Raw genomic sequence first — 14,251 nt, forward strand, 5'->3', positions numbered from 1 at the left:
GATTTTTAAGTTTCTAAGGCTGGAGTGACACATAATCTGCCCAGCTCTGGCACGTGGTTCCTCTGGCAGTGGTTAGCTGTGGAATTGTGCTTTGTCTCAACTTTCTCTTGATGCTTTTGCTGTGTTTAGTGCTCCCTCTCTATTGTGAGCATCAGTGGCTAACCCAGGGAAAACATGCTGAGATGAGATAAAGAATCCTTCTGCCCTCATCCTCTGCCTTTTACCTTAGGTTTTGAAGGGGCTTGGGATGAGAAGCAAACAAAGGTTGTTTCAGAGTGCTCTGCCTTCCAGAAGGAAAATGAATTCCTTTCCTATACAGAAGATTTATATGGCAAATTAGGTCAGTTATCATTAAGCTGCTGCACAGCAGGACAAATCATAATTTTAAATACATTTCAAATCTAAGTATGTGTAAAATGCATTCTGATGCAGTAGAAATCAAGCCTCTTACAGTTGCTACATGGAACACTCAGATGAACATGGAGCATAATAATAATGGAATAAGTGAGTTTGGTTTACTGCTCCTTGTGAAGACCATAATTAACACTGTTGTTTTGTTTACTTATAACCAAGTATCCTCACTGCTATCTTCTTAGGATAAGAAAGGTATAAATGCATAAACCAAAAGCCTTTTTCTCTGTCAGTCTCTCTGGGGTACTGTTGTTCACATAAAGATCTGCATGACTCTTTGCTCTCCAAAGGAGATGAAATAAATGAAAACTTACACCCTGCTGCAAGTGACCAACCATTGGTTTCTTTTCTTAGATTTTTTTTCTGTCTTCTTGTTTCAAAAATAATCTTTTTTTCCTGGCTACACCTTTTTGAGTCTCCTTTTTTGATGATCACAATTTAGTTTCATGGCAGACTTTATAATCTCATGGGCACCAGAGCCCTCTGCCAAGGTTTATGCAGATTTAAAGCCTGGATTAATCTTGCCCAGTATTTATAAAATGTTCTGAACATATGAAGCACTATAAAAGCACTGTATCTTTTTTTTTTTTTTTTTTTCTTGTTCTTTTCCTTCCATGATTTCTGGAAGAAACTGAATAGGAAGAAGGCAGACACCCCTTCAAAGATTTCACCTCCTGAGACTATTCTTTCAAAGACTTTGGCAAAGTCTTCCTGCTTTTTACTGCCTCTGGACTGCCCAGTTCCCTCATGCTGCTTCTAAAAGCTACCAGATTCTGCAGAAACCTTTTGGAAAAAAATATCTTGATGCAGGGGGAGGCTGCTCTCAAACTCTGGTCTGCAGCTGGCAGTCAGTGGGGGGAGAAGCCACTCTCCAAATCCAGGCCATCCCAGCAACTTGATAAAAATCATTAGCACAACTCAAGGAACTGCAGGCCAGTGCTGGATCTGTTCGGGGATCAGGAGCTGCTTCCAAAACCAAATTTCTGTGCTTGGCAGCTTAAAGCACAGATAAAGGGGATGACTGGGAGCTATGGTCCAGGTTTAGTCATTGTTTCTTTCCCTTCATTGTTATCAACCAGAGGATAATGCTCAATATCAAAACATGCCTATGGATACTGTTTGCAGTATATTTCTGCCTGTACATAAATTAACAGATGGTTTTTATAGTAGTTGCACTCAGAATCAGATCTCATTTTCATACTTGGGAGTGCAGCTTTTTAAAATGGAGTCATTGAACTTTCCCCAGCACTATTCAGAAGGCATTATGGGCCCATTTATTTTTGCTTCCCTCCCCCCATTATTTGATAGTTCTTTTAAGAGTTGTGAGTTTTACTTGGTTCCTTTTGATCAGAAGGAAAAGGTACTGTAGGAACTGAGACGCTGCAGTGATTCTGGCTTTGAACTCACCAGGTCTAAAAGCCTGCAAGAACATTTTCTCTTTCAGCTTTCCAGCCAGCTCCTAGAGCTCTGCCTGATAAAGGGCTGTGGTAAATTGTCCTGAAGGACAGCTGGAAAGCAAGGCGCTACAGTCTGAACCCACAATGGAGCTGAGAGATATATATTTAGTTTAATCATATTAAAATTTAAATGTTAGACTTTAGAGTATATATTTTTTTTTAATAAAATTCAAGTCATTAAAAAAGTTCTCTGCTCCATTCCCTTGAGCTCGCAGGGTCCCGAGCTGCTGAAAATGCTGCGGCTCCATCTAGTGGCACTGCAGCCCTGCCAGGGCACATAAAGCAATCGCTGCCACCCGGGAAAAACAGTGGGATTGAGGTCCTGAATTTTCAGTAAAATTCTTTAATATTTCCTATCGGTTACCACAGAGTCTCGCACTGTCTGGAATGAAAAATATTTAAATTACACTAGTTTAGAGAGGTTAGTATATGGAGGATCATCCAGTGTATTTCTCTGCAGCATTTTTCTGAATAATCACAGTTACATATGTATTCCTATTTCTCATAAAAGAAGGTTGCATGTTTAAAACTGGCACACTCTCTCTATATGGATATATTTATATATAAAGCCATGAGGTTCTTGTAAAAGTAACCTTGATCTGAATTTCCTAAACACTTGGAAAGCATTTATTAAGCATCAAAACATTCAAATTTGCTTGCTCTTTCCCCTTATCAACCATCTGTCCTTCCACACATCCACTGACTATAGAGATTGTTTATATAGACAGTAGAACTTATTCTGTCCGCAACTACATTATAACCTAATTTATTTCAGTGTAGCTACTCTCAGCTCTTATTGGTCTGACAGGAAAATTTGTGTCTCGTGCATCTACAGAGCATCTACATATTCACAAATTGTGATGAACATATGTTGTAATGTGATCTGAATGTAAATAAGTTGGTTCTTTGGGGTTCTCACCTCATCCAGATGGGAATTGACATTCAGTATTTTACACCATTACAACTGTGTTTAGTTTTTCAACACATCTTGCTCCTGCCTTTGATCTAATGAAAAAATAAACATTCTTGATTTGATTTGCTCAGCTGCTGTCTCAGCCACAAAACCTAGATTTCATCTTGTGTCCTGAACTCGACTCCCATGCTGATTGTACAAATCTGTTGAATTCAATAAATGTATTTAGCCTTATTAAGATTCAGGAAAGCAAATATTATCCTCCAGTGATGCAGCAGATAACAGGAGTTAATAACAAGTATGTGATAAAGATCACAGGATTCCCTGTAAACAAGATGCTGCATTGCACAGAGAGCATCTTGTCTGCATATGTTTCATAAGTAACTAGGCATCCTCATGGGCTTCTTTAGTTATTTTAGAAAGTTGTGTAAACAGTATTATCTACTTAATGCCCCAAATGATATAATAATTGATATGGAAATGGGGCAAAGCTCAATAGATCGTAATGCAACTCTCCATGGACTCTTGGAGATGATCTGCCCAGATTTTATTTAAATTTTTTTCTCACTTGTATGCAGCCTGTGGTTTGTTAGACATGCTAGGCAGATGTTGGCTGGACAGCTTTTTTTTTTAACCTTTTTTCCTGAGAAAAAGTTAAATGTGAATTTTTACTTGGATTGGTATCTGTTGTAGGTATATTTCAGAGATGTCAATAGCAATTTGAAAAGTAAGACCATACTGCAAAGCTCTGATGTACTGTGTGTTGCAGCTGAGAAAAGCGGATAGTACCAGATTGCTGATGTATACAGTACTCTGTAGTGGTTGTGGGATTCTTCTTGTTTAGGCTACAAGAGCACTGGAAAGAAATTCTAAAGTTTTAAGAAATACGTAAAACTGAAAAAAAAAATGTATTTGAAAATATTTTTCTGTTCCTTCTTGCGGAAAATGATAGTGAAGTCTGTAGGTTTTTTATATATTCTAAGAATCTCTTAGGCAAGACTTCTGCTTTTTTTCTATAAAGTAGTGTTTAAAATATTTGTGCTATTCAACCACTTATTATTTCTTCAAATATATTAATTAGTCAGAAATGTTTTCTCTTGCATTGACACCTCAGGCAGTTTTCTCAGGGGTATGGCAGCAGGCAGAGGTGAAGCTCTGCTGTGGTGTTCATGCAAGAGGTATTGAAGAACACACACCTGTGGCACATCTCTTTTTGCAAAGCTGGGATGCCAGTTGTGCTTCAGTATTTCTTCAGGCAGTCAGTGTGGTCTCCAGACCACTGCATTAGACCTTGGGAAAAAATTTCTTTTACTTGTACCACAATTCCCCTAGCTGTAAAATGGGGGAAATGATACATTGGAATGTACTGCTTAAATAGAAGTAAAATATAGCTTTATAGAAGAAGACAAAGTAATATTGGTATTCAAAAGAAATCTGAGATTTGATAAGTTGATCAAAGTCACTCAGTGGGCTTGGGGCACTGCCAAGAGCAGAGCTTGGGTCTCAAGACCTTCAGCTGGAGACCAGCTCCAGCCACCCTCCATGAGTATGGGGAACCTGAATCAGGAAACTCTGTGGGGAAGTACTGTGGGAGGAAATAGGGGCACAGAGATTAAGTTCCTTCTGCTTACTGAAGACAAAGTCTGTGGCTGATAAAATCCAGGTAAATTCCAGGAGCAGTGCAGCTACAAAAGGCATGCCAAGGGGAACACAAAATGCCAAAACATGGGCACTTCAACAGCTTTCTCTTTGGAAACAGCACCCAGGACTGCTTTTAGAGCTCCGTTAGGGTTCTGTTAGGGTGAGGGTTCTGAAAATCAGAAAGTCCAGAGCTCCAGGCACACAGCAGCTGCAAAAGGCATGGCAAGGGGAACACAAAACTGCCAAGACATGGCTTCCTCCACAGCTTTCTCCTTTGAACCAGCCCTTGCCAAGGCTGATTTTACTGCTCTGCCTAGGGTCAGGGTTCCAAAAACCTAACCCTAACAGACTAGTCCTAATTGCCCAATCCTAACCCTAACTGCCTAATACTAATGGCCTAGCCCTGAACCTGACCCCAACTGTAACAATAACCTTAACCCTAATGGCCCTGACCCTAATCCTAACCATAACCCTAATGGCCTAACCCTAACCCTAATCCAAACTCTAACCCTTACCATAACCATAACTCTAACCCAATTCTAAGCCTAACCTGCAGATGCTCATCCTGGTGTGGATATACACACTCAGATGTTTCCTTTCAAATGCCTCCTGCCTAAAATGTATCACAGATTTAATTTACACACCAGGAATGAAAGTAGTGATCACTTGGGAGTGCACTTTCTGTGCATCACCAGTCTGAGCTCCTTGGCAATTATCAGCAAGGACACCAAACTGAGGTCGATCTCAAGCAGGCAGCTCTCGCATGCCTTTAAAGAGGCTGGTAGATATTCATGGATCATCCCATAGAAACTGAGGAGAATCCAAGAAAACTGTGCCTGGGATGCTGCACACAAGGATAGGAAGGGGCAAAAGAGAGGAAATAATTTTTTCCAATTCTTTTGGTTTTTCATCACAATCTGGGGATTGTTGGGGATTTACAGCAGTGTGAAGGCCATGCTTCCTTTCTGCCTGAACTCGAAACTGCCTGGGTGTGATGCAGAGCCCAGATGTGCTTTTTTCCTCACTGCTTTGTTACTGGTTCACACATCCTCTAAGAAGGTGTTACCTTTGATCCGTTTTAACTGTCCTGCAATATGCTATGTTGTGAGAAGATTAGCCCTTAAGTCTCTTAATTAATTACTCTTAATTCTATTACTTCTGTATAACTAGCAAAAATAATAATTGCCAAATAACAAATAATCCATGTATTTTGTGTTTAATGCCTAGCTGTTAATAGCTACTTAAAATATTAACTTTCCACCCTAGACAGTACTATTATTCTGTATTATTTTCAAGACATTCTTCTTGTAACAATACACAACAAAGTTTTCAGCTTCAGTGCACTTCCAATTAGCTGAATCTTTCATGTCTTGAGGAGATAAATTAATACAGTTATTCCTAATTTATACACAATGTCATTGTGGTGCAGGTAGTATCTGTAACAGAAGTCCAGGGCTGAAAGCACTCAGTGGACTATGTTCAGCAGAGAATAATGACCCATGCTAGATAATGGCAAGCTAATTACAACATTTATGAGAATTAATTTACTAGATTGTTAGAATAAGTGTATGGGAGAGACCTTAAAGTGGAGGGAAATTACCAAGGCAGACAAGCCAGCAAGAATGTGCCTTCAATGCAGAAAGTAAAAAAATTGTGTCAGTTCCAAAAGGGAGATGAAGTATACTTCCTCATCTGTGATGGAATCACCACCACTTTTAATTTTTGCTCCCACCCAAGCTGATTGTAAACCTTCCCCTTCCTCCTGCCCACAGCAGCTGAATTCAGTGGGAACAGGACAAAGTGCCATTTGACCAGGCCTCAGCTGGAGGAGCAAAAAACTACTTTCAGTGTCTGAGGATGACAGGATGACTTTCCTTTCTTGAAAGGAAGTAGTTTCCACATGAACAAGTAATGCCTCATTCTGTAGACTTTCAAGTGCTTTATTAATTGTATTTTCTTATTCTGACTTTTCACACAAAATAAGCTATGTTCAAAACAACAAAATCAAAAATTATTATTTTGTTGCACATTTCCTTCAAGAAACCTTAAAGTGCTCCTTGGGAACTCCTCATATCTGTACACTAGATGTAATATATTCCAACATAGATGTTAATGTCCCTTTGAGCATAGAGGATATTTAATTTTTTTTCCTATTAATACAATGTTAAGCAACCCAATCAGGTAATTTCCAGTTCTCAATCTTCCAAGAGTTTGCTCTTTCATTCATTTTTTCTTGTGTTCACCGTACGTACTCCCGAACTGCAAGTTCTTTCAGGGTAAAAATCCGTACGGGATCTTTCTTTGTCTTCCATTCTTCCAGTTTTTCTTGCAAAGACAGAAAATCCTTGCCAAGTTCATATGCCAGAGCGATCATTGTTTCTAACAGTGGCATGTAATACCTGTGGCTGGTGTGCACACAAAGGCGTGACAGAGCTTTCTCTCCATACTCAAAGGCACTTGCTGGGTTTTCCAGGTCCTTGTGGCACACCACGATGGCACAGAGGGTAGGGACAATTGCAACAGGGTTCCCTCTTGTCAGCCTTTCCTGCAGCCCAATGACTTCTAAAAGGATTTCCAAAGCTTTGGTGTACTGGCCACCCCGCAGGCAACCGTATGCTTCCTGAAGCTCTGGCCTTGTTAAAAAGTCAATAAATTTTTTTGATCTTCTGATGTATTTCATGGAATAGAGGAGTCTCAGGTAGTCCTTGAAGGCTAATTTTCTTTCATTGATTATTTCTTCTGTGAAGTTTCCTGTTAGAGTTTTTTTGGGAAAGGTTACATCTTCCAGTTCTTCGCTAAATTCTTCCAGCAGATTTCTGTGCAGTTTCTCAAAATCTGAATAACGCCGTTCAATTACGGACTTGTTGCTGTCAAAACTCCCTGTTTGCAAAATGATGATTTTATACATCTAAACACAATCAAAGAGAAAAAATAAGCATGAGAAGGGACCATTCTAGCCCCAGTGCAGTCAGATTTTGTCTGCAAAGCAGACTTTGTGTTTGTTCAGTCCTCCAGCTGAAAAACTCCTGCACCAATATTCTGTGTGTAATCTCGTGTACTCCCATGGCAGTGCTGCTAAATCAGTTACTGCCTGGGATTATGGTGCATGCTCAGTGTAGAGCTGAAAGATCTGCAGCCATCAAACTAAAAATCCCCTCCTCCTGTTGTCCTGTACTCCTGTCACCAGGGTTAGGCTTAGCACGTACGTAACTTGTACAAAAAGAGAACACTAACAGATCCCACCCTGCAAGGTGCTGGGAAAGCAAATAGCAGCAGACTGAAGCACATGAAAACATTCACAAAGCATTTCTGTAGCTGTACTTTGTTTATAACAGCCATGGCTGCTGCAATCAATTATCTTCAGTGAACTGAATGGATTTCCCAGACTTAATACTGAATGTAATCTATTTTACATCGGTCATAATATTCAGAAATGCTCTTTGTAGAAGACATTCCTAGGGATTTGGGGTGTTAGTAATGCTGTGAAAGAAGAGGGAGTATTTGGCAATATATCTGGTGTGTGCAAAAATAAGATGGAGCAACTCCAAATACTTTTCTCTCCTCTAAATCACTGTCCTGTATTCAAACTTAATTCACATTTAAATAATACCAAAAAAGCAACATTTCTACAGCAATCAGCTATCCAAAGCCCTTCACTAGCAGCTAACAGCTGTGCTGCCCCACTTAACAGTACTCAAGAGCACGTCTTCCTCAGCTCTTCAAAGCTCCAAAAAGACCACAATAAATGTGGTATTGGGCAAATAGCTGCAAAATTCTGTTCTGTGTTGTCCAAATAATCTCTTCTCACAGTGATGCTGAGGAAGGGCCAATCCCTAACGTGTGTAAGCCATGGTAGCTCCATGGGGACCAGTTTAAATGTGTCACCAGCTAAGGACACAGACTGTTGGTATCTTGGGTGATGACCATGTTCACATCCAACCTCACCTTGTGCCCATTAATTTACACAGGAGGTGGAGGGGTTTTGCTCATCCCAGTTGTTTTCTCTGCTGCTGTGGAAGGCTGCAAACCAGTACTCGCATTATGCCTGTCTGATTCTCTTCCTTGTTTTTCCTTAAAGAGAAATTCTCTCTTTTAATCTTCATAAATGATATTTACAGGCACTTCTTGAAAGGTTTCTAAATTTGAGCTGACTTCTCTGATCTCTTTTCATTTGTAAGCACTGTGACATCTTCCTATACTTTGTCCTGCTCCCTGCTGAAAAGTGTATATATGCCTGATGCATTCTAAAACAATCATAAGAGCAATTTTTTTAGCTATCATTTTATCAAGGGCAGCTAAGTGAATAATTTACAAGTACTTGCTTTTTTATTTGTGGAGTGTGCATGAAAAAGGTAAGAAGCAGCACTTAATTAGACTGTCATTCAAATTGGCTGTTTTGTTGTAAAGTAAATCTTTTTGCCTAGGCTTGTGACTTATGACTAAGTTTATTTGCACATTTGCTGAATGATGCTCTTGCTCTCATGCAGTTACACAAAACCAATTTCCAGCTATTTAGAAGCTGAATATTCAGGGGTGTATGCAAGAAAAGCAGCAACTAAGTAGGTGTGTCCAGCATGCAAAAAGATGTAAGGACAGTCTCCAAAACATTTACTTGCTTCAAATTCCACCAAACTGGATCACCCAGTATCAGCAATGCCAATTCTTGGCATTTTTCATCTACAGATCTCACAGACTGTAGCAAACAAGGAAATAATCCCTATCTGAATTTCACAGGAGTACTAAAAGGCATTCAGTCTAGATCAGTCCTTCTGAAGGCCAGGAGCAGAATCAGAAATAAAAGCCAAGTGTCAGTACTGGGAAAAAGATACAAAAATCCAAACTACTTGGTTGTTCCCACTCCTCATACTCATGTTTTATTTTAAAAATATGACAGAAATATGCCACCTAAGGGAGCTCCAAGGAGGGAAGGGGAACAATCCCAAGTCATCTAGAGGGAGGATGTCTTAGACTTTGCCAACATCAAAGAATTCTGCACTTGTGCTAAGAGAAACCTCTGATGTGGAAGTTATACAAATGCACTGCAGCTGCTACAGCTGGCTAACTCAGTGGAAGTGTAAATATACAGATATTTTTACATTTGTGTGAATTTCCTTAATGTTGACAAAATGCTGTGTTTTAAGGATACTCAAGATACTAATTTATTTGATAACACTTTTCCACTGCAGCAGATTTTGTGAACTGACTGTCAGAGGGTTTTTTTAGATGCAGATTCCACCAGGCAGGCCCATACAATCAGTGAGAACAGGTTCTGCTCAGTGTGATCCTGGCTTGCAAAACCTGGCCCTTGCTGAGGCTTTCATGTAGTGAGGCCTGCTGAGTGCTGTGCAGACCCCTGCAGAGTGAATGAAAATTAATGATCTTCTTACATATTCATTTCTTAGCTTACCACGTATTTAGATAAGTGGTGCTCTACAATTCTGGTTGATGGGATTTCAAAAAGGAGTTTGATTTGTTTGCACTGGCGTTTTTCATTCCTCCAGTACTCCTGAAGCTCCTTAGTGGTCATCGAAGAGTTGGGACTTAGGGTTGCACTGGAATCTAAAACAAATATATTCAGTATTTCAGATTTTATTCTTTGCATTTGGGAAGAAAATTCTTATGTATTTGTTGTGAAAAGACAGCCCAGACTTTCTGTTGCTGTAACAGCAAGACCTAAAGACTGACAAAGTAAGTGATTTCACTGCTAATAGACAGGAACAGATGCTGTGAGGACAGCTATTAGGGTCTGAAATTTTGGAAGAAAAGACATCACCTGCAGAATACAAAATTGTAGAGAACAGACTGCCACGAAATTTTATATGTCAAGGTTGCAACCTAGGGCACAATCTGAGCAGGAGATTCTCTTCATCATCCCAGAAGTAGCCCTAAGAAACACTGACTGAGTCTTTTGAGTCAAATGTTTCTCCAGGCTTCTTTGTTGCTAAATGGATGAAATAATACAATGCAGCTGCAAATTCAGACATATATTCAAAAACTGTCCCTACTCAAATACGGGGTTTGTGCAGTAATAGAAGAAAGCTGAGGAAACATGAATATCCTAACCTCAAAGTTGGATAACCAGCTCAGCTGAAGGAGGATTTCCCAAATTCTCTCTTTTTTTGATGGCACAGTTCAGTTATATATATGTTTTTATATATATATATATATATATATATATATATATATATATATATATATATATATATATGCATATATAAAAGATATAATTTTATTTTTATATGTCTATATATCTATATCTATATATATACCTCCTCCTTTCTCCTTTCTCTCTTCCCACAGTCATACATGCACACACACACACACACACATATATATATATGTATATATATATGTGTGCACATATAAAAAATATGGGACAGCTGGTTGGAAAGTTTGCTTACAGGAGAATTTGATGTGGAATTTCAAAAAGGTGATTTCTCTGTCTTGGAAATCTACTGACAATAGATTTCACCAGGTGCCATACAGGCTAGATAAGTGGATAAAATAAATGGAATATGCAGAAATAGACTGATAAAGGCACCACAGTACTCTGTCAGTGGCCTCCCTTTTACATGTTCTCAATCATTTGACCATACAATTTCAATTATCAAGGCCTTGGGGGTTTGGCTCACAGCATCTGTTTCCTAGGAGAGGTGGTTTTTATGACATCCTTCCAGATTTAAAATCTTGATGAGATTATATATATTTAAGGTTATAGATAACATTTGATTCAATAACATATGAGAGTGATGTTAGGCAGGCATGGTGAATGCTCAGTGCAGCCTCTTTAAAGGCATGTGAGAGCTGCCTGCTTGAGATTGGCCTCACTTTGGTCCCTGCTGAAAGTGCCAAGGAGCTCAGATTGGTGATGCACAGAAAGGGCAATCCCAAGATCAGCCATCTGGTGATCACTGCTTTCATTCCTGGTGTGTAAATTAAAGCTGTGATATATTTTAGGAAGGAAGCATTTGAAATGAAACATCTTGGTGTGTATATACACACACCAGGATGAGCACTGGTTTTACTATTGCTACTACAAGTGAGGTCAAGGCTTTTTTCAGTGGAGTATGGCAGTACAACTTTGAACCACTGCTGCAATAAAGAAGCAAAATTTTAATACAAAAGATTAACACCATAAACAGCTAGATGAAAAATAAAGGATAGCATCAACCTTGCATGTCATCTTTTTCTGGGTTTTCTTTTCTCACTTGACATGAAATTTCTGCTTTGGGTTCGTTTTTTTCTTCATCAGATGGACTTGTGGTAGAAGATGTGGTAATTCTGCTTACAGCTTCCAACAGTTCCCTTTCTGCTGTGCAGGGTGAATCTTGCTCCATTGCTTGCTAGCACTGAAAGATAACAAACCCCATGAGATTTCTTAGTGCCATGCCTTTAGGGGATCCACTTTGGCAATTTTCTTGTATTATTCATTCTGTTGTTTTCATTCTATTAATTCATTTTTCATTCTTTGTTCTCTGTGAATTTGTATCAGTGCAACTTCATAAAAACTAAAGTAATAAATAGAAATATCTACACAGAACAGAACCATCCCTATTACTGTTACCAATGAAAGTGTTTGGATGTTTTTCTGTCAGATTAAAATCAAATAAGAAAACCATAAGTAGTTATGTTGAATAGGATTAGACTGGGAAATCTGTTCTTACCTATGAGATTTTTATCATGAACTTCAGTGTGGGCAGGTTTCTTCCTCCTTTTATTTTGCCCTCAAGCTTGCAAGTAAGAGCACAGATGAACTAAAAATCTTTGAGATAATTAGTAAAACCAGCAGTCTGGTTCTCTTACACTGTTAAAATTTACTCTTCTCGGGACTCAAAAACTTATTGTCTGTTCTTAATCACAACCTGTAGGACAAAATAGGGTGATATCTAAAACAGTATAAAGTTTTTATCATATTTCACAGCTTTAGGTTCTCTCCAGAGACCTGTCTCTGTTCTGTGAAAACAAAACAACTGACTTTGACAATGGCTTGGTGGCAGGAGATCTGAATTTTTAATTATTATACAGAAGTATTCTCCTTTTACTTGTTCTTTTACTCTAGGTATACTGTGCTATTTTAGATCTGTTCTCCTAGGACCATTGTTTTACCAAGTACTGACAAAATGTTTAATACAATATACTCTTACTCCATAGACCACGTTGGCCATTCTGCTGCTTAAATATCTCCACATTTAAGGATGTTATTTGCTCTGTTGAGGTTTTTTTAAACAAACAAACAAAACCTGCCTATTACACCACTGTGTGACATGAGAAGTTGAAAAAGCTCTAAGAACATCCTAACAACTTTGCAAAGGTGCTGTGTTCCCTTAGCAAAGTGTTGCTCACAGTTCAGCCAACAAGTGAAAACCAAATAACAGAACAATACAGTTTTACAAGAATTTAATGCCCAAGAAGTAGTTATGAAGCAATGGGAGGTTTTAGGAGGGTTGTTGCTACATATCATTTTGCCTCTACTCGTGTACCACACAGTTACGCAATGCTGGATACAGAGGTAAAGAAACTCCTTCAGCAGACGTATTGATTTCTGGCAAGTTGCAAGGCTATAAAAAGAAAAGAAATTACTTTCCTAACTGAAAATAATGGAAGTGCAAACCACTTTGCTCTAACAGAAACCTCTCCTTTGGCTGGCTTGCACAAGTAAGCATACAGATGTTGTCATTCTCCTAAAGCATCATGGAAGCTCTTATTGTTGGAGTGAAAGTTCTTACTGTTCTTCAGACCTCCTTATGATCTGCTTTTTGAACATGAAGAACAGCCACTCACTTACTGCTTAACTGCTCAGTCTTTTGAAAATCACAAAAGACCATACATCACAAGAGCATATAGAGTAGATTCAATGAGCAATCTGAAAAAGGCCAAACAGATTTAAATGACAACATTTTTCTTGGATATGAGTTGGGATAACTTTATAAGAAAAATTGTGTTTATGTTGAAAAAAAACCTTTGTATGTGTATCGTTTTATATACATAAATATATATATATATATATGAGTATATATGTGCGTATACATACACATATATACACTTATTTATTTATTTATTTTTACTGTTTTAAAACATTGTTTACCAGGATACACACTTGTAAACCGAAGAATGCAGAAGTGGATGTTATGACACACAAGTTTTCTGCCTTGAATACATGTACCTTGAATACTAACTGCACTTCATACAAAAAGTTTCATTATCACAGCTAAAACTCATGGCAAGCTGTTTTATCTAAGCTACTACTTATTTTTCCATATTAAAAAAAAAAAAAAAAAAAAAAACATCCAAGCCAGCACAACCCTCCTGCAATAAATTACACGATGTTATCTAGAGCAGACACTCATCCTGTTCCGTGTCGGGGTGAGCGCTGCTCCAGCCCCTGCCCTGGGTTTAAGCATCACAAACCCGGAGCACCCACCTGTTAATCCCGGAGTTTTTCACTTGTTTCGCACCTGAGCTCCGAGCGGGGCCCCGCACAGCCCGCCCGGCCTCTCCAAAGCGCACAAAAAGATGTCTGTGCCTGCTGCTAGCGGGCACATTCTGGTGTTACAGAAAGGAAGGAAGAAGGCTCGGTTAAATCACACTTCCCCAAGTGCCGCTGCCCCATTGCGCATGAACCCTCCGGAGCCTCCGCACCCGGGGCCGCCCCAGCCCAGCCCGGCCCGGCCCGGCCCGGTCCCGCTCCGGGGCTCCGGCCCAGCACAGCGGCCCCGGTACCGGAGAGACCTCGCAGCAAACCGTGCCATCAGCACAGCCCATGCAAACCACCCTGCATGGGCAGAGAAGCCAAAAAAACACTCAGCTAAAGGGAGATTAGGGGAAAAAG

General features: G+C 39.3%; 1 protein-coding gene across 1 annotated transcript; it reads right to left on the reverse strand.

Annotated features, from left to right (window-relative positions):
- Positions 1–6,365: 6,365 nt before the first annotated feature.
- SNX20 (sorting nexin 20) lies at positions 6,366–13,993 on the reverse strand. The gene is made up of 4 exons (XM_005488857.4): positions 13,844–13,993; positions 11,594–11,771; positions 9,830–9,981; positions 6,366–7,330 (listed from the first exon to the last, which is right to left on the reverse strand). The coding sequence occupies exons 2-4, from the start codon at positions 11,757–11,759 to the stop codon at positions 6,662–6,664; spliced, it is 987 nt and encodes a 328-aa protein (XP_005488914.2). The 5' UTR covers positions 11,760–11,771; positions 13,844–13,993; the 3' UTR covers positions 6,366–6,661.
- Between the last annotated feature and the right edge of the window lie 258 nt (positions 13,994–14,251).

The sequence above is a fragment of the Zonotrichia albicollis genome, chromosome 13, assembly GCF_047830755.1.
Source record: "Zonotrichia albicollis isolate bZonAlb1 chromosome 13, bZonAlb1.hap1, whole genome shotgun sequence".
NCBI classification, from domain to species: Eukaryota; Metazoa; Chordata; class Aves; order Passeriformes; family Passerellidae; genus Zonotrichia; species Zonotrichia albicollis.